At 48.8% G+C, this 17,676-nt stretch overlaps 1 protein-coding gene across 1 annotated transcript in view; it reads left to right on the plus strand.

The window, feature by feature from the left end:
- The window catches only part of CUX1 (cut like homeobox 1), a 301,593-nt gene that overhangs the window by 262,863 nt on the left and 21,054 nt on the right, over window positions 1-17,676 (plus strand). The window contains exons 22-23 of the mRNA XM_069089141.1: window positions 13,165-13,467; window positions 17,080-17,268. Coding sequence (XP_068945242.1) covers window positions 13,165-13,467; window positions 17,080-17,268 — 492 coding nt within the window. The remainder of the gene's footprint in view (window positions 1-13,164; window positions 13,468-17,079; window positions 17,269-17,676) is intronic.

Raw genomic sequence — 17,676 nt, forward strand, 5'->3', positions numbered from 1 at the left:
TGCATCCTGAAGAGTAGCTGAGATTACACCTCAAAACAAGTAATTAAATCATATTTAGATTACAAGGAGCTGTGTTGTAGTTGACAAATACAGAAAATCGGTTCCAACAAGACAAAACAGACAGTTACTGGAAAATTAGGTATCCTCAGCTCCCTCGTGTCTCCGCCTTGTCTTTCAATGGGAAGAAAAAGAGCAACAACAAACCCAACGAAATGATGTTTGCATCTTGCCTAATTCGATGAAACGTCTGCCCTTTAAAGTCTGCGGTCTGGCCGGCAGAGTAGGTAGGCCTGTGACAGGGCAAAGCTCCGGGCTGTATTTCGGTAGCAATCTGAAGGTGTGCTAGAGGGCTGGAGGCGATTCTTCTCCCCTGGAATGTCCCTGCTGTCATTTTAGAGGGAGCCGGATCACCGGGGTGCCCCCCACTCCTGCCTCTCCCTCCCTCCCCTCAGATGCCTTCTGAAACATTCTATCTTTGTGAGAAATGTTCCCTCTGCTCCTTCCACCCCCAGCCTGCCATGGGAAGCTAGGCAGAGCCCACGCTGCTCCTGGGAGCGCCACTGACTCCCCCCAAGCAGGTCTGCTTATGTGCTGGCACAGCCGGGGCTGACCGGGCATGGCCAGGGCTGGCAGGGACAGCAAAGCCATCTTCCCCTCTCTCCTCTCCCTAAGGTGATGAGAGCCATTTGGGTTTCCTTTCTGAACTTTATCTGTTTGTGGAGTGTGTGTGTGTGTGTGTGTGTGTGTGTGTGTGTGTGTGTGTTCTTCCTTTTGGAGCTGCTTTCCTAAATATAGCCCAAGTATGAACTGGCAGATGTTTGGTCTGTCCTTTACGAGGGGACCAAAATTAGCCTGTCATTTGGCACCTAAATAAAGCCGCCGAGCCGCCTTTGTCAGCTACCTTTGCAATTACAAGGTAGTGAGGTTGCGACATTTTTTTCTCTGTGATAAAGGAAGTGTTTCATGTAAGTAAGTAATCTCAGCGCCCCACAAAGGCTGGACCCAGAGGACCCAGGAGAGCATTAGCAAGGGCCGCCCTCTCTCATCTCTGACGTGGAAGGAAGGCCTTAAGCAGCACCCCCCTTTTTTCTAAAGGACAGCCATAATTTCTTTAGTTTTCGGAGGAGAAATCCACCCCAGTGCCTGAAGCTAGGCTTGCCGTGGGACTCCCCAGGGGCCACCGAAAGATGTTATAATCAATTACCACATCATAACACTGATGTATGATAATTACTGAGTGTCCCTCCTGAGACGGGGCAGCATTTGGCTGGGATGCAGCTCGTTCACGGTCCACTGCCTGATTAATATGCAAATAATGGGCTGATTGCATGATGAATGCCGAAAATGAGCTCGCTGATAACGTGAGCAGCGAAGCGAGAAGATGATAAATTACTTTTACCGACTGTCCTACATTAAGTGCCCCTTTCTCAACAATTTTATCACAAATTAAGTAAAGCGGTATGGAGAGATTATGAGGATGTGTAAAGTGATGTGCCTTAATAGCTCGCCTAATATTGTTGCCTGTAATGTAAACGTCACTGTTTCTGTACCTCAGCCCGGGGCTCCTGGAGAGCAGAACCACTGAGTCCAGGAATGGGCCGGCTCGGGCCAGGCCCCGTGCCATCATTCACCCAAGCACTGTCGCCAGGAGCTTGGCTTTGGCTGAAGCTCTGGTTCCAAACAGTCACAGTCCACAGGCATCCATAAAAGTTTGGGAACAGTCGAGTTGGGTTTTGGGGGGGTTTTTAACCTGTGATTTTTGGGGCCACTTGAAATAAAGTTTCCTGTCAGATTGTAGTCTAAGCTTCACTGGCTGCTATCATGGAGGTTGGCAAAATGAGCAGTAAAGATTATTCTAAGTAGGAAAGCCAGGCCCACTAAAAATGGAGAGTCTGTCTCTGTACACACATGCACACGTGCACACACACGCACACACACAGGCACACGCCACCTCCAGTGATGAATCTTTGATTACAGCAAAGTAATTTAACTGGCTGGGGTTGTTTTTTTTTTTTCACATTTCAGTAATATATATTTAGACCATTTGCGTGATATGCTTTTTCACTTAACATAGGAACGTATCAGTTAAGTGTTCGTACACACAGCTGGTTCAGTAATAAGGTTATTGAGGATAATTTGGAAGTGTCGTTGCTAAATCAGCGTGGACTTTGAGAGAATCTGGTAATGAGGCAAGAATCTGTTCTTGAAGAGGCACCCACTGGGTTCGAAAAGGTTGCCAGTGTGTCTTGGCTGCAGAAATGAACTCGGGGCTTTCTTTAGGATGGGGGCTTTGGGCTTTTAATATTTCCAAATCCTGCTTCTGACATTCACATTCCATTATGAGTTTAGAAAGGAGCCATGGGAAAAATCTCAGTCCCTGAGAGCAGAATAATACCTGTCCTCCATCAATTAGCCGGTTGTCATTCAGTGTAGACAATCTGGGGGATTGTAGGCAGAGCAAAGTGCGCTTGGGTTCCTGAAGCTCCATCGTCAACCTTCATTAAGAGCTTCTAAAGTAAACAGGGAATTTCTGAAACAATTTAGAGTCAAGGGATTTTTTTTTCAAATGGCCTGACCTGGTTTTAAATTGGGAAAGGGCAGGGCACAATGAGAAAAATAAGGGCCTTCTCCACGCCTTCCTCTGGGGTGTGGGTTCATCAACAGCAAACATTTATTGTTAAAATGCTTTTTGTTGACACATCTGGTCCCAGCATGGCACATGCCACTCCCCTGTGCCCGGGACTAATTCTCCCACAATCCCCGGACACCTTTAGGTAAGCCTGCTGCTAGTTCATGGGGCTTCCTTCCCTGCTGCGCTTTTCTCTATGAAGGCAGGGAGGATGTACATCCTCTAAGTCAGTTTTGTCGTCATTTGAAGTCGTCTTCATTGGCCTGCTCATGGCTCCTGAAGGTGAAGTTCCTTTGCTTTCTGCCTTGTTCGCTCAGCATGTACATCTTCATGGTAACATCCCCTTGCTTTCATGTTTATTTGGCCACTCTCCAGTCACTGGGCATTGTTTAATTTCTCACTTTTTGCTGTTACAAACGATGCTGTCATGACTGTTTTCACAGAGGTGGGTCTTTTTCCACTTGTCAGCAACTTTCTTGGGGTACAACAATGTACTCAACTTGGGGCAGCTGGGTGGCACAGTGAATGGAGCACCGGCCCTGGAGTCAGGAGGACCTGAGTTCAGATGCAGCCTCAGACACTTAACACAAAAACTAGCTGTGTGACCTTGGGCAAGTCACTTAACCCCAGTTGCGCTCCAAAAAGCAAAAAAAAACAAACAAACAATGTACTCAACTGGGGTCCAAATTGTTTTCAATTGGTATTTTTTTTATTGCCTCACCTTACTCGCTAAGTCCCTTGCTTCTTCCCTCCCAGAGAGCTAGCCCTTATAACCAAAAGCGATTTTAAGAGAAAATACAAACAGCTATGCAGATCTAACCAAGACATTGAGCAAGCCCGACCTTCTGTGCAGTGCTCCAGCCAAGAGGCACGTGGTAGAAATCATTTGTTTGTTTGTTTTTCCCTTGCCTAACTCCAACTTTTCCACAGTGTTTGAACCCTTGCACAGCTCCCCTAGCAGTGAATTAGCAGAACTGTTTCCCTTATATCCCTACCAATGACATTTTCTACCTTTTACTCTCTGTGTTCATTCAGTGGGTATGAGGAGATAACCTCAGAATTATTTCAGTTCTCATTTTCTGCTGATTAGCATTTTTAGCACTCATTAGATTATTGTCACTTGCATTTCTTCTTTTGAGAAGTTTGTTCATATCCTTTTACCACTTATCTGTAGGGGAATGACCCTGGTTTTTGTAGATTAGATCAATACAGCAGAATTTTATATCGGACTTTTTTCACCAGTCCTTCCCCCCACCCCCACTGAATTCTCTTTACTTATGCAAAAGCATTTCACTTTGATACCTTTCTGTTACCACTGGTTACATGTTTAGCTTTCAGCCACAGTTCTGAGACAGAACCATCCATTTCCTCTCCTCTTTAATGGTGTTCCTTTTTGCATTTAGTCAATTATCCTTTCAAACTTATTGAGGTATGTGGTGGGACATGCCAGACCAAACCTATTTTCTGCCAAACTGCTATTCAGTTTTCCTAGAACTCCTTGACTGAGCATACATTGTGTGCAGGGCTCTGAATATACAAAAAAGGACAAGGCACATTCCCCAGCCTCAGGAGGCTTACAGTCAAGCTGAAGAGACAGGGCACATGTGAAAAGATAAATGAGACGCATTTCCATTTTCAGTGTTTTGCCTTCTCTGGGTGTAGAAAGCAGACCTGCTGCTTGCTACGTTCTTCCTTTTGTTAATCTCTAGTACTTGTGGAAGGGATTTTCCTGGCTCGTGTTGTCCCCATTGATTGGGGAGGAGCCATGATAGCAGTGAAGCACCAGGGTCCTTTATTCACGTCTGAGAGGCCAGCCTGTCCTTTCAGTCGCCTTAGCAGGTAAGGTCCTTTGCCTTCAGTTAACTCCATTTAGGGCTCTCCAAAGAGGACTTTCTTGTACACGTCTAAGTAATCTGTGTCTAGCTAGGAGAAAGCTGAGTTTGAGATAAATGATGCAGAGTGACTGGGTGAGATGGAGGTGCTTCTGGATTTTTAATGGCACCTTTTGAAATGTGTAGATATGCTCTTTCAGACATTACCAATAGTACTGTTATCACCGGAATTAAAAGCATAAAGATGACAGTTACAGCTGAGTGTATGTGTAGAAACATGCGCAGTGGGTTCCAGACACATGCATGCACACATATACACACACGTGAGAAATTTGCAGTTCTTGTCTTAGAACTTTTAAAAACACAGCCCAGTTTTTGATAGTAAATCTATTAAGTGCCTAGCCTTGGAGAGGGGAAAATTGTGTTCATAGATTTGTGATATTAATTTGTCTTGTAGGGGGATTTTACTGCATTCCTGTCCTCAGCATGCCTTGCTAATTTATTAGCCCTCTACAGCAGGTCAAATTACCATTGCATTTCACCTTTGGTACAGGGAACCTCATTATTTCAGTTGGGAGTGTACGGCTATGGCTCCCTAGTCAGGGTTATGAATGCCAAAGTTTAAGAAAAAGCCCTGAAATTATGCATGGCCCTGTGGCATACTGGGAGGCTCCATGGGCCAAAGAGTCAGTATTTACAGTTGGATACTACATTCAACTTTGATGGAAAGATGTCATGTGTGCCTGGGGACAGCAGACTTTCCACACTATGAGGGGGGAAATGGTCAAACTTTTTTGCACCCGTTTTCGCCTTTAGAAAACTCAGGACGTTGCACCAAGATATAGTCAAAAGCACATGCTACTACCTCTGGTGCCGTTTGGGCTCCATCTCCTATAATGGTCTGCTTTCTCTGTATTGGCGGTCCTTCCCCAGAAGCAGACCACAGCCCCTGAGTTTCTACCACCCAAAGATGTGGTTTTTTAAGCTGACGTTGGCTCTGCTGATGGAGGCAGAGCCACAAGAGCTCTCTGTGGCAGCTCCTTTTTCTTGATCGATGGGTCAGCCTACTGCTCATGAGCATGTCATCAGACAGCCAGAGCCTGGCAGTCCCGACCAGAGCTGTTGCTCCACTGGCAGAACTGAGGAGAACCTGCCACAGTCACGTCCGTGCCCTGAAATGTTGGTAACAGTGGTAAAGGTCACAGGACCGCTCAACAGGTGGGTCACAGCGTGGAAAGACCATTGACAAGATGGAGAGGGTCCAGAGGTGGACGGCCAGGACAGGGGAAGTCCTGGAGACGTGTGGCCAAAGAGGGAGGGATTGTGGGGAGCGTGGGGAGCAGGACGTTGCAGAGGGGGAGTTAGGCTGCATGTCAGGAGAAAGCTCAGGATCCAGGCAGGACTTTCCAGGGCCTCGAGTCCAACTCTGCCCTTGCCCCCACTCTTTAAATGAGAAAACTAAGGTGTGTAGGGCTTAGGAATTTGTTCTAAGTCACACACAGGATTGGAGCCTCATTTCCCTCACCGTGGCCCATTGATCCAGAGCTGGAAAGGATATTAGAGGCCAGCTTGTCCAGCCCTCCCATTTTACAGAGAGGGAAACCAAGGTCTGTGGAGGCACCTAGCTGTAGGACTAGAAGGGGCCTCAGAAGTCCAGCCTCATTTTATAGATAGGGACACTGAGGCCCAGAGGGAGATCATAAGCTTGTCAGTCTAGAGTTGGAACTCAGGCCCTTACTTACAGGTGAGGAAACTGAGGCCCAGGGAGGGGAAAGGATTCAAATCTATGTGATGGTGGAATGAGCCGCCTCAGGAGGTAACAGTCCCCATCTCACTGAAAATGTCTCTAAGAAAGCCCATGTGACCCTGTGTCCTGGTTATTCTAGGGACGATTCTCCATGTCTGGGCGAGGCGGCCCCTGAGGCCTGTTCCCATTCTCAAATGTCAAGAGTCTGTGAAAACCACGGGGTCCGAGCCAGCCCATGAGGCGCTTCCTCCATCCTTCTCCCTCGGCCCCTCCCAGCCCCGCATGGACCCACGCCTGGGCTGTGGACAGGTGACGAGTGGGGCGCCAGACCAGACCGCCAGTTAAATCATGTTTGGGTTCTTGTCAGAATGTCACGGAGTACCCTGTCATTTTGTTTCAGCAACTTGTCCTTCTGAATGCACAGTGTGCCTTATGGCATGCCAGCAGTAAAAATGTCACTTACAATAATTACTTTTTGGTGAAAATGCTTGCTGACTTCCTACCTCCAAGCTGTTTTTTACACAGTGGGGAGATAATATGAAATGACTTTATCCTGACTGCTCAAATGAACACTAAATGGAATTTAGGTTATTATTACCGCAGATAGAGGGCTGGGGCTGAAATGTAAATTGGGGATCCGATAAACTGCAGAGCTTGGTCTCTGAAAATGGGGCTGGGCCTGCTTCTTTCCACGCTCTGCCGCTGCTGAAAACTCAAGGCAGCTGTTGTCTGCCCACTGTCTTTGCAATCTCATAGTTTTCTTAATCCTTTTAGAGCCCCTGAATGCATCGTGGAGTCAAGAGAGCAAGAGATTGGTGCCAATATTTCTCCAGTTTGTGCCTGGGGGTTCAAGCACCTCCCAGCCCTGCTGGGGTGATTTAGAGTCTTGCAGAAATTTCATTTACAGGAACCACAAGGGAGAGAAGGAAAGAGAGGAGAGGAAGAGAGAAGGAAAGAAAAGGGGGAAAGGAGAAGATAAGAAAGGAGAGGAGAGAAGAGAAAAAGAGGGGAAAGGAGAGAAAAAGGGAGAAGAGGGGAAAGGAAAAGAGAGGGGAGAAGAGAAAGGAGAAGAAAAGAAGAAGAAAAAGAGGAGAGGGAAAGGGAAGAGAGAAGAGGGGAGAGGAAAAAACAAAAAAGAAAATGCTACCTTTTTGATACTGATCAACCTAGGGGAACAGGAAGCATGGCAGGTTGGTTCTTGGAACAGGCAAACTCTTTGTTAGGATTTTCTATGTGTTATTCCCAAAACAGATGCTCTCGTATGGGTGGTCACCTCCCTTTGCTCCAGGAGCCCCTGGCACCCGCAGAAGATGCTGCTGCCTGAGAATATCAGGGAAGGCCATGGAGCACTGTGAGGTCTGGCACCCAGTCCCTCCCGAGCAACCTGGTCTCCCGCCTTGGGGCCGCTCTCCAAACAGGCACCAGCAGAGCTGGATTTCAAGTCTGCTCAGGGAGGCTTGTTGTTGGGGCTCGGGCTCCAGCCCCGCAGGAACTCAAAGGAGAGGTGTTTTAGAAGAAAACCCTTCTCATCCTGGTGACAGAGCTGGCTCTGAGAAACAATGCTTTGAGAGAGGCTGGTGCTTGTCCTCCGATGTCACAGGGATCAGGATGGGAAAGCCAAACCCTTTGTGAGCCCCTGCTCAGTCAGGTGTGGCTTCATCATTTTGAAAATCACCAGTGGCCATAATGAGTTCCTGTACAAAAACCCGTTCCTTGAGTGAATCTGCTGTTTAACATAAAACCAAGTTTGGGAAGTGATTTTCCAAGTAATTTTCTTCTAGTCTAAGATAGTTAATGCTTCACTGGAAGCAAAGATATAGAGTTAGAAGAAGAGAGGAGACCTCAGAGACCCCCTGGTCTTATGACAGATGAGGAAACTGAGGTCCAGGAAGATCAAGAGATTTGCCCCAGGTCACATAGGCAGTGAGCATCCCAGGTGGGATTGGAACCCAGGCCCCCTAGCTCCCGAGTCATTGCACACTAACATGCTGCCTCCGTTGAGATCGTACCTGTACTTTGTTCAGAGGTGGCTAAATCACAGGGAGAGCCCTGCCCTTCCACAAGACCAGGGCCCAGCTCATTCTCTTAAGGCTGACTTGCAGAGGCTCCCCTCCCAAGCTGCACTGGCAGAGGGCATTCTCTTAGTATTCCTGATCCAGTAAAACACAGGGCCTATCCTCTGTCTTACTAGGACAATAATGTCACTGTTTTTCTGAAAGGGAAAATGTGCAAAGTGCCTTTTAAATAAAATAGCTCTCAAAACACTTTTCCCCTTTGGGGAAACTTCTCCCGTTTGGGGGGACATGCCTGGTTTGTCAGTCCTCATCAAGTTTGCATCTGTTCTTTGCCACCCCAGGACCTCTCTCTAGTTGCCCCAAAGCAGAGGTTTTTATGGATAACTGTTTCCCAGATATTTTATTTTACACATATAAAAACATGATGCTGAGGAGTCCGTAGGCTTCCCCTGACATGGTCCAAGGGACCCACAATCCTCCAGAGCACCCAGGCAGAATGTGGTGGATAGGTGTCAGAGCCTCAGCACGGGCAGATGGCCGTGAAAGCCCTCCAGGCCTCCTTGGCTTCTCCTGGAGTCTAGGCTTGGCGGAGCCTGCAGTGGGGCAAGGCCCCAGCTTTTCAGAACCCATCTTTGGCATCAAAATGTTGCAAGGGTCCACTTTCCTCGTCCTTTGCTGCTTGCTTCTTCTTGGCCTTGGCCGACCACACTGTCTTTGTTCCATCTGGACCGCGAGTGCTCCCTGGAGCCCCGTGGCCCATGAAAACGGCTGCAGCCGCAGAGGTTGAGTCAGCCCCCGCTGGTTAGCGTTTCTGGCTTGGCCACAGCCCCTCACCCCAGCTGTGCATTTCCTTTAAATGGTTTTCTGAAGAGCGATTGTTTCTGTGTGCCCGTTGTAAGGCACTCCCCATCTCTGAGGAGGCAATGTTCTGTTACATCTGTCTGTGCTCATCACAAAATGTGGGCTTGACCGTGCCCCCTGTGACCTGAAAATAGACGTCAGGAACACGGCTGTGCATGCCCACATCTGTTAATGAATAAATTACCTCCCATCAGAACAGGCAAAGGACCGGGCTCTGGATGTTCTTTAGGCAGTATTTTATAAACACTGAGGCACGCCAGATGAAGATCCGTGCTGGGGCTGTACGCCGCTGCAGAGTCAGTGCCCACACTGTGAGGGGTGCATGGCCGTGAGGGGCTCTCCTCAGTCTGCACTCACAGCTTAGGCTGGGGGAAAGGGTTGTGTGGACAAGGCAGCCTGGTGAATTTATGCAGGAGACCCACCTTGGGTCTCTGGTACCTTGCCCACAGTAGGACCCAGGGAGCAGCTCGCCAGGTTTGGATGGCAAGAAATAGGAGAAATTTACAGCTGCGCTGGCGGTTTGGTCCAGTTTCTTTAAGCTGGCACCAGGGACAGAATTAGAAGGAACCTAAACCAGTCCAGGGCGGTTTATTAGCCAGGCAGCCATCATTTTGACCTTGCTGTGGGTTAAAGGACACAGACCTGCAAAGAAATCTGTTTATCATGTAGGGAATTCATGCCATCCCTGACAGCGTACAGTGAGCAAGATGGATGGTCTGCCAAATTGGTCCCTCGCATGGGTGAATCAGGGCAAATTTACAGTACAATTCCTTTGCTGCTGCTGATACAAAAATAACATTTGCTGGGTTTTATATTCCGTTGTATGATGACCCAGGGGTGAGCAGAGAAAAGAAATCAGATTTGTAGGATTCATATTGCCCTCAAGATTTATGTGGACCATACCTAGCTTTTATATCTGTCTCCTTTACATCTTTCATAACCAGTTTTTTAGAAATCCAATTACCCAGGTTGAGGGGATGGCTTTATGTGACTGTCAGGCAACTTTTCTGTATCGAGGACACAATACAATAAAAGTGTTTATCATTTTAAATACCTCTATTTTACTTTGATTGTACTCTGTCTCTGGGGTTACTTAGACACTGAGTGTTGTAGTGTTCAGGAGATGGTTACTGTGCTGCTGTATCCCAGAATAGCTTAGCCCCACGTGCTGGCTCCTTTCTGCCCCCCAAGGCTTCTCCCTAGCCCCACAAAGGTGTAAAGGAGCATGCAGAATGTTGGCATGTTCTCTCTTCCCCTTAATCAGCCAACAGGTATTAATCGGGCATCCATCTGTTCTTCCTACGTAACATGCCTGGCACTGGGCAAGCCAGACTGAAGCAAGGCAGCCCCTGACCTCAGGAGCTTACAGTCTAATAGAGGGGATGAGGCAGGTACCTGATCAGTCTGGTAGAGGGCTGAATGTGGTGTGAAGGGGACTCGCGTGGGGAAGCAGACTAGATGTGGAGGTGACTGCCCCCTTCTCCCTGTGCTACTCACTACAGGTGTTAGCCCCTCATCTGACAGGTGATGAAACGCAGGCCCAGGAGGGGGCATGTCCAAGGTTACACAAGTAGCCAGTGTCAAAGATGGGATCTGAACGCAGGCTCCCGGCCCAGCTCTGCCACAGACGATGCCTTAAGGTGGGCCTTGGAGTGACGATGAGCGGGTGCATTCCAGACCCTCGTCAGAGCCCACATAAGCAGCCAGTGTGGCTGGAAATTAGAGTATGTGAGAAGCAGATGAAGGAAAGGTGGCAGCAGATGTGCAGGACCATCTACACTGGGTGAGGGAGTGGGGAGCGCTTGTCCAGCCAAGCACCGGCACAGTCAGACATGCACAGCAGGCCTGTGGCTTTGCCATCAAAGGCTGAAGTAGAAAGCAGACCAGCCCGAGACAGAGAGGTCATGAAGGAGCGAGGTCATCCTCAGCCGAGCCGGCAGCACTGGGAGCAGGAGAAGGAGGTGGGAGGCTACAGGCCTTAGCAGCTCTGGTGAACTGGAGGAAAGAACCACCTGTCTTGGGCCTGGGTGACGCAGAAGGTGATGGTGGGAGAAGGGACAGGCTTGGCAGGGCAGCACCATGGACTCCATCTTGGATCCGTTGCGTTTGAGATGCAAACAGGGCTTTGAGGTTGAGGGACTGGGCTGGAGTTAGGAAGAGCTGATAACTGAAGTGGGGGTAGATGAAATTACCCAAGACAGAAGAGAAGGTCCCAGATGGAGCTTTGGGAGAGTGGAAGTGGGCTACCGGATGAGGGAGCTGGAACCCAGCGCTCCATCTTGTTCATTCAGCCAGTCCACACTGGCCAACTAGCCTGGCCCAGGCTGATGTGGAAAGAGGCCTCCAAAGCCGGCTAGACCAGCCCTCCATTTATCAATGACAAAACCAAGGTTCCACCTCGGGCCCTTTCTTCCTTCAGAAATTAGGGAAAGTGAAAGTGCTTGGGGATTTAGCTACCACCAAGCCTAACCCTAAATCTCTGGACTCAGACAGTGTGTGTGTGTGTTTGTGTGTGTGCACGTGTATATGTGTGTGCATACGTGTGTGCACGTGTATTGTGTGCGCACACGTGTGTGTATGTGAGTGTACATATGCACACGCTCATGCTGCCAGCCCAAGTGGGGAGAAGGAAGCCAGAGCGAGACGTGGACCAGCAAGAGAATCCTCTTGTTCTACCCACGGGCTCATGCAACAGGCTCTCAACCTGTGATGAGTTGTAGGGGGAGATCAGAAAATAAGGCTCACCGCTCAAAATTCTGCCTGCCTGCTAAGTAGCTATTTACACATTTTCCTAAAGAAATCATGTTTTGGGCTTCCAAGTAACCAAGGGCCCTCACGAGAGGCTCGCTGGGCTGCTGGCCACCTGCCTGGGAAGCCCTTGCCACCTTATTGAATAAGCAAGGTCTCTGCAGTAAAGGGGGCATCAGCTGTCCATGGTCTTGCTGACTTCCTGAACATCTCTCTGTCACGTAAAGCGGCCACCGCCCTGGTCATATGAGACTTTATTTAAAACCCAACATGTGATCCAGGGCGTCAGAACATTTGCAGATAGGAAAACCATATAGATAAAGGAGCTGGGGGCCTAGTGTAATGGAAACATGCAGGAACGAAGTAAGGAGTCACTGGGTCAGGCTGTAGGGATGTACTGAGGCTGCTTCTTTGTGGAGGTAGGGCTTCTGGGTGTGGGCCCTGCAGACTTCCTTGGGCTTGTCCATTCTTTTCAATTAGCTTTTTTCCCCTCTTTCTTGTTCTTTATTAAGGGGTGAGGGGGAAAGAGGAGGGATGATCCCTGCCTTGGTGATACAAAAAGCAAAAGATAACAGAATTTTATTTATTTAAATAGAACTAGCTATATGATAGAGATTCGTGGTTTCGTGTACAAGCCCCTCCTCCTGTTCTATGCTGTGCATGGAAATGCTCGTTTTCTTTGGCTCTGGTTAAGTCCAAAATTTGTTTTAATTTTTTTTTTTTAAGTATCAAGCACCCTAACACTTGGAGTCCCATGGCGCGTTTTAGAAAGAGCACTTTCTGGCTCCACAGGAGGCACCTGCATGAGCTGCATGAGAAGCCACGGGCTTCTGAGCCCAGGGTCTGGGCTCACAGCCCAGCTCTGCCACTCAGTGCCCACTGAAGTCTCAGTTTCCTTCTCTGTAAAATGAGGGCAGTGGGCCAGATGACTGATGCAGACCCTTCCATCTCTGATCTTGAGGAGGAAAGATTTATTCCTGCCTAGTGTTAACTGACCTCATTCTGCACTAGAGAAAATTGCAAGAATAATAATTCATGATTATATGATTAGTGAATCCAGGAAAACATTACTGAGATCTGTTGAACTCTTCTGTCACTGTTATTTTTATATACTGCAAGGAAGGGATTATTCTAATCAGTCAGAAAAATATGATAGCACATTTGCAAAGAAAGTATCCTTTTGGCGAGGTAATCCTTTTAGAGCCCATGTTAGACTCATAGTGTATGTATTTTGTAGTCGGGCATTTAATTATTATTTATAAGATAAGTAAAGTCATGCAGACTGGGAGAGAGAATTATTCTAAACCGGGGCTTTGCATGTTTCCATTGCAGACAGCACTCCAAAGACCTCGGCCAGTTGTAGCCCTGCCCCAGAATCCCCAATGAGCTCCAGCGAATCAGTGAAGAGTTTAACCGAGTTGGTCCAGCAACCATGCCCTGCCATCGAAACAAGCAAGGATGGAAAAGTCCCAGAGCCTGGGGACCCACCCGCCTCCGACTCCCAGCCAACGACACCTCTGCCACTCTCGGGGCACTCGGCCCTCAGCATCCAAGAGCTGGTCGCCATGTCGCCTGAGTTAGACACATATGGCATCACCAAGAGGGTCAAAGAAGTGCTCACCGACAATAACCTTGGTAAATATCGTCCTTTGTTACTGGGAATGAGGATGCAGGTCCTTGGCCTAGGCCCTGTGCCTGGCCCTGGGGGTGCCGATACAGAGAGGCAGCAGCCCTTGTCCCCCAGGAGCTTACCTCCTACTGGGGCCAAGCAGCAGGCAGGCCTTCCTGAAGTACCTGCTGTGTGTCGGGTACAGTCCCTCCATCGAGGAGCACTAAGTACCCCACAGAGTATGTCTTATTGGAGTCTTAGGGAGAAGAGTGTTTGGAGGAGCAGTCAGGCTGAGGAAAGAGCTTCATTGTCTCTTGGAATCATGGGACCTGAATTTGAATCCCTCTCTGATACTTATTCCTTGTGGGATGCTGGTCAAGTTGCTTAATTTCCCACTTTTCCTCATCTGTAAAAGGGGGTTGGGCTCCATCCTCTCAAAGATCCCTTTCCATTTTAGACCTATGAACCTGCCTGTCACTTAACCACTGTTTCCTCATCTGTCAGATGATATGATGGCCTCTGAGGTCCCTTCCAGCCCCAGATCTAAAGGCTTGGGGTCAAGTGCAGACTGTTAAATAGGAGCGATATTTCTTTCCTGACTTTTGTGCTTGGACCCAGAATGTTGTTGGTTACTTTTTCTATCTCCAACATTGAGATGCTATTTCTTACGTAGTTCTTCCCATGGTTTTTTGTTTCATGGGGTGTGACAAGCCCCAGAAGCAGAAAACCAAGGAAATGTGCCCCAGACTATCAGGCTTTTGGCCCAGGATGCTGCAGTCCCATGGTCGGGAAGTGCCAATACTCTGTGACCAGGTTGGGAAGGGGGAGGTTTGAGCACTGTCTTGGCCACCTGACCTGGTGCCGGCCAGTTGGAGGGAAGGAGTGGCTCCCGTGAGTTCTCCCTGTCACAGTCATGTGGAAGACCAGCAGGGGCCATTGCACCTCCTTGAACCATTTGGAGCGAGCCCGTCTGGGTGCCGTCTTCTCCAGTGACAGAAGTGGTTGTCCTCGGGATGTGGCATCTGAGCCAAGCCTCTTCTGGACCTCTCTCAGACATGGAAATCTCCCGCACCAGAGCCCTTTGCTCATTGGGGCAGCTCTCCGGGCTGCTGGACGTTTGTCTGGGAATCCGTGGGATGGGCCAGATTTCTTTCTGGTTTTTTCCCAAGAGAAGAAGGAGAGGAAGGAACGGTCATGACATTCAGTCCCTAGGAACTCTGCCTAAGCGCCTCAGCAGCAGGGGGGCTACCACCAGGCTGCTTTGAAGAGACGTGCTCTCCTCGCAGGTGCTGGACAGGGAAAGGATGACGTCAGTGGTGAAAACCTTTGCAACAAGAACCACCATCAACACATGAAGCACTGGGCTTTGAAGCCTATTGAAGTGTTTTATTAAAATCACAGATTGAGCTGTAGGAGGGAGCTGGGTGTCTCCTGGTCTGACTCCCTCTGAGAAGGGGGTTCACCCATGGTTGGCCACACAAGTGCTCATTGTCTTGTGTGGATTTGAACCCAGGCCCTCTGACTCCATATTCATTGCCATTTCCATTGTACCACCGTCTGCAGGCCTGACACTATTTAACGTTGTGATGAGTTGTTTACCTGTGAGAAATGATTGTCTTTTCATCTGACACAAGACACATAGTGGATAAAGTATATTTGGAGTCAGGACCTGGGTCCAGATCCCACCTCTGACACTAACTGGGTGACCCTGGCTAAGTCACATCCCTCCTGTGGGCCTCTAAAATGAGAATGTTGAACTTTATGATCTCTGGGACCCCCTCCAGCTGTGAGATCTGTGGCCTAGCATCCCGTCAGTTAGATCACCATCCAATGTTTTCTTCAGCTTTTGCTACAGGAATGTGATGCCTGGTGAGCACCAGGGCAGCATGGCAGCCTGTGGGCCCCACCTCACCAGGGCATGAAGTCATGGCAACTGAGACTGCCCACACTGCGGCCAGAAGGTTAATGGGGGAGGCATTGAAGGAAAAATATGCCACAGATAAATGGGTTTTTTCCAAGGAGTGGCCTTTGACCTCCAAGCTTAAGAACAAAACTTATGAGACTTGACATGGTGACTGGCCTTTCCCTCGAGGGTGACAGCTTCCCCTTCTCTACACTGCACCATGAAGGACGTGAGTCAACCAAGACACGTTCTTCGTGGTCACCGTTGGCCTCTTCCTTCCTGGACCAGCAAAGGCCGCTCAACTTGGAAGGATGCTGACCTTTGTCCCTTGGGACAAAGACCACAGAGCAAGCAGCCATTGGAGGAGCCAGGGACCGAGAGCGCGGAAATGGGCTGATTGAGATGCAGGCATTCTCTGAAGCCTCTTAGGGAAATAAAAGTAATTTCCAAAGAATAATCACTTGGGTTTGGGGGGGTTTTTTTTGTTTTGTTTTTTAATCTCTGGGCGTGCCAGACTTAGAGAGAAGAGCTATTTATACATCGTTTTCCTTGAGTGTGAGGGTCTGTCCAAGGGATAGAGTTTGGAACAGTCTTCTGTTGAAAGAAGAGGTCAGCTGCTGTTGGTTCCCTGGGCCTGCTGGGCTGAAGGAGGAAGAATCGTTGAAAGCCTTTCTCTAAGAAAGCTCTGAGCCCCTTTCTCCACCGAGATGAGTTTACTTCTCCATAGGCCGCACATGTTAGGGCAGTCTGGATCAGAACTGGTTCTCATTTAAACAGCTATAAATGGGCACATTCCAAACCTGTAGCTGGGTAACCCCGTCAGACAGGGGAGAGATTCTCTTCTGCCTTTGAGTAGCATTTTTCTTTAAGTTCTCATTGCTGTGATCTTGAAGAGCCAGCTACCCACTGACCAACAGGGAGGAAGAGGCAGGTTTGCCAGGGCTCCGGGAAAAAAGTGTGGATCTGTGAAACAAGAGAGCCTTGTGTCTCTAAGTAGCCCCCCTGCTGATGCTGGAGGGCAAACCAGGGACAAACAATGACCTGCTCCCTTTTTTTTTTAAATTATCTAATCAAAACTACATTTCTCCTTTTCTAACCTTTGGGCACTTGAAGTTCCCAAGAATCTTACCTGGAAGCCAGTGGGGAGCACCCCGATTTCAGAAACCTTCTCATTTTTGTTGAAAGGGAGAGGTCTCCCCAGAGTGTTTGCTGACATCTCTGACAGTGTGTGGAGTACAGATGGCGGGAGGTGCTGGTTAGGACTGCTTCTGAAATCCAGTCAATCAATAAGCACCTCCTCTGGGCAGTGGCGCTGGGCTGGGCTCTGGGGACCGAAGGGGGAGGGAGTGATCTGTGACTATATTAGCATATGCAAAATATATAAATAATCACGATAGCCCTGTAGTTGATGAGTCAGTCAACAGGCATTTATTAAGCACAGACTGTTTGCCAGACAGCATGTTAAGTGCTGAGGATACAAGGACCAAATACAGAATAAAAGTAAGGTTTAATCCAAAGACTGAAATTATTTTTGAGGTAACAAGGTATGCTCTCTTCGATCCTTCTTAGTCTGCGTCAGCAGTTCTGGGGCCTAATTAACAACCTTCTCATTAAAGTCTTCCTTTGCCACTGCCAGATTGAGGGGTTGAGGGTGTTGGGGGTGGGAACCCCTTTCCTCTGCCACGTGTGGTGGCTTTTGGACCCATAGTGACGGCTCGGTTTGCTTCCTCCTCAGGTCAGCGTCTGTTTGGGGAGACAATCTTGGGGCTCACCCAAGGCTCTGTCTCTGACCTTCTCGCTCGCCCCAAGCCTTGGCACAAATTGAGTTTAAAAGGAAGAGAGCCCTTTGTCCGGATGCAGCTGTGGTTGAATGATCCCAACAATGTGGAAAAGTTGATGGACATGAAGCGGATGGAGAAGAAAGGTGAGCATCTCCTGCAAGTGACTTTCTTACCATCAGTTTAACTGTTGCTTTTCAGTCCTCACGTCTTATAAATTCGATCTGAAGAAGCGATGGCCCGAGAGTTGAATGCAGTGCAGGGCAGATTCTGTGACAGCATTCATTCGATCAGCTGGTGGTTGTACAGGACCACGATTACCTCACACTGTCAGGGTCCGGGTGCAGTGTGTCCAGCTGTGGGGCCGCCCCTCGCCCTGTCTCGGCCTCCTGTGGGCCATCGCTTTGCAGCCCTGTTCCTCAGTGACCCCTCCCAGCCAGCGTGCTGTTTGGAGGAGGAGGGAAGGGACCCGGCCGGAGCCCCATTGGCAGCAGGGCCTTTTTTTTTTCCCAGTCTCATCTGACAGCTGAGGTTTATTCGTGTTGTTATCCTGT

This window comes from Petaurus breviceps, unplaced genomic scaffold (genome assembly GCF_028583685.1).
Source record: "Petaurus breviceps papuanus isolate PSGF00001 unplaced genomic scaffold, PetGlider_PUasm1.0 186, whole genome shotgun sequence".
In the NCBI taxonomy this organism is placed as follows: Eukaryota; Metazoa; Chordata; class Mammalia; order Diprotodontia; family Petauridae; genus Petaurus; species Petaurus breviceps.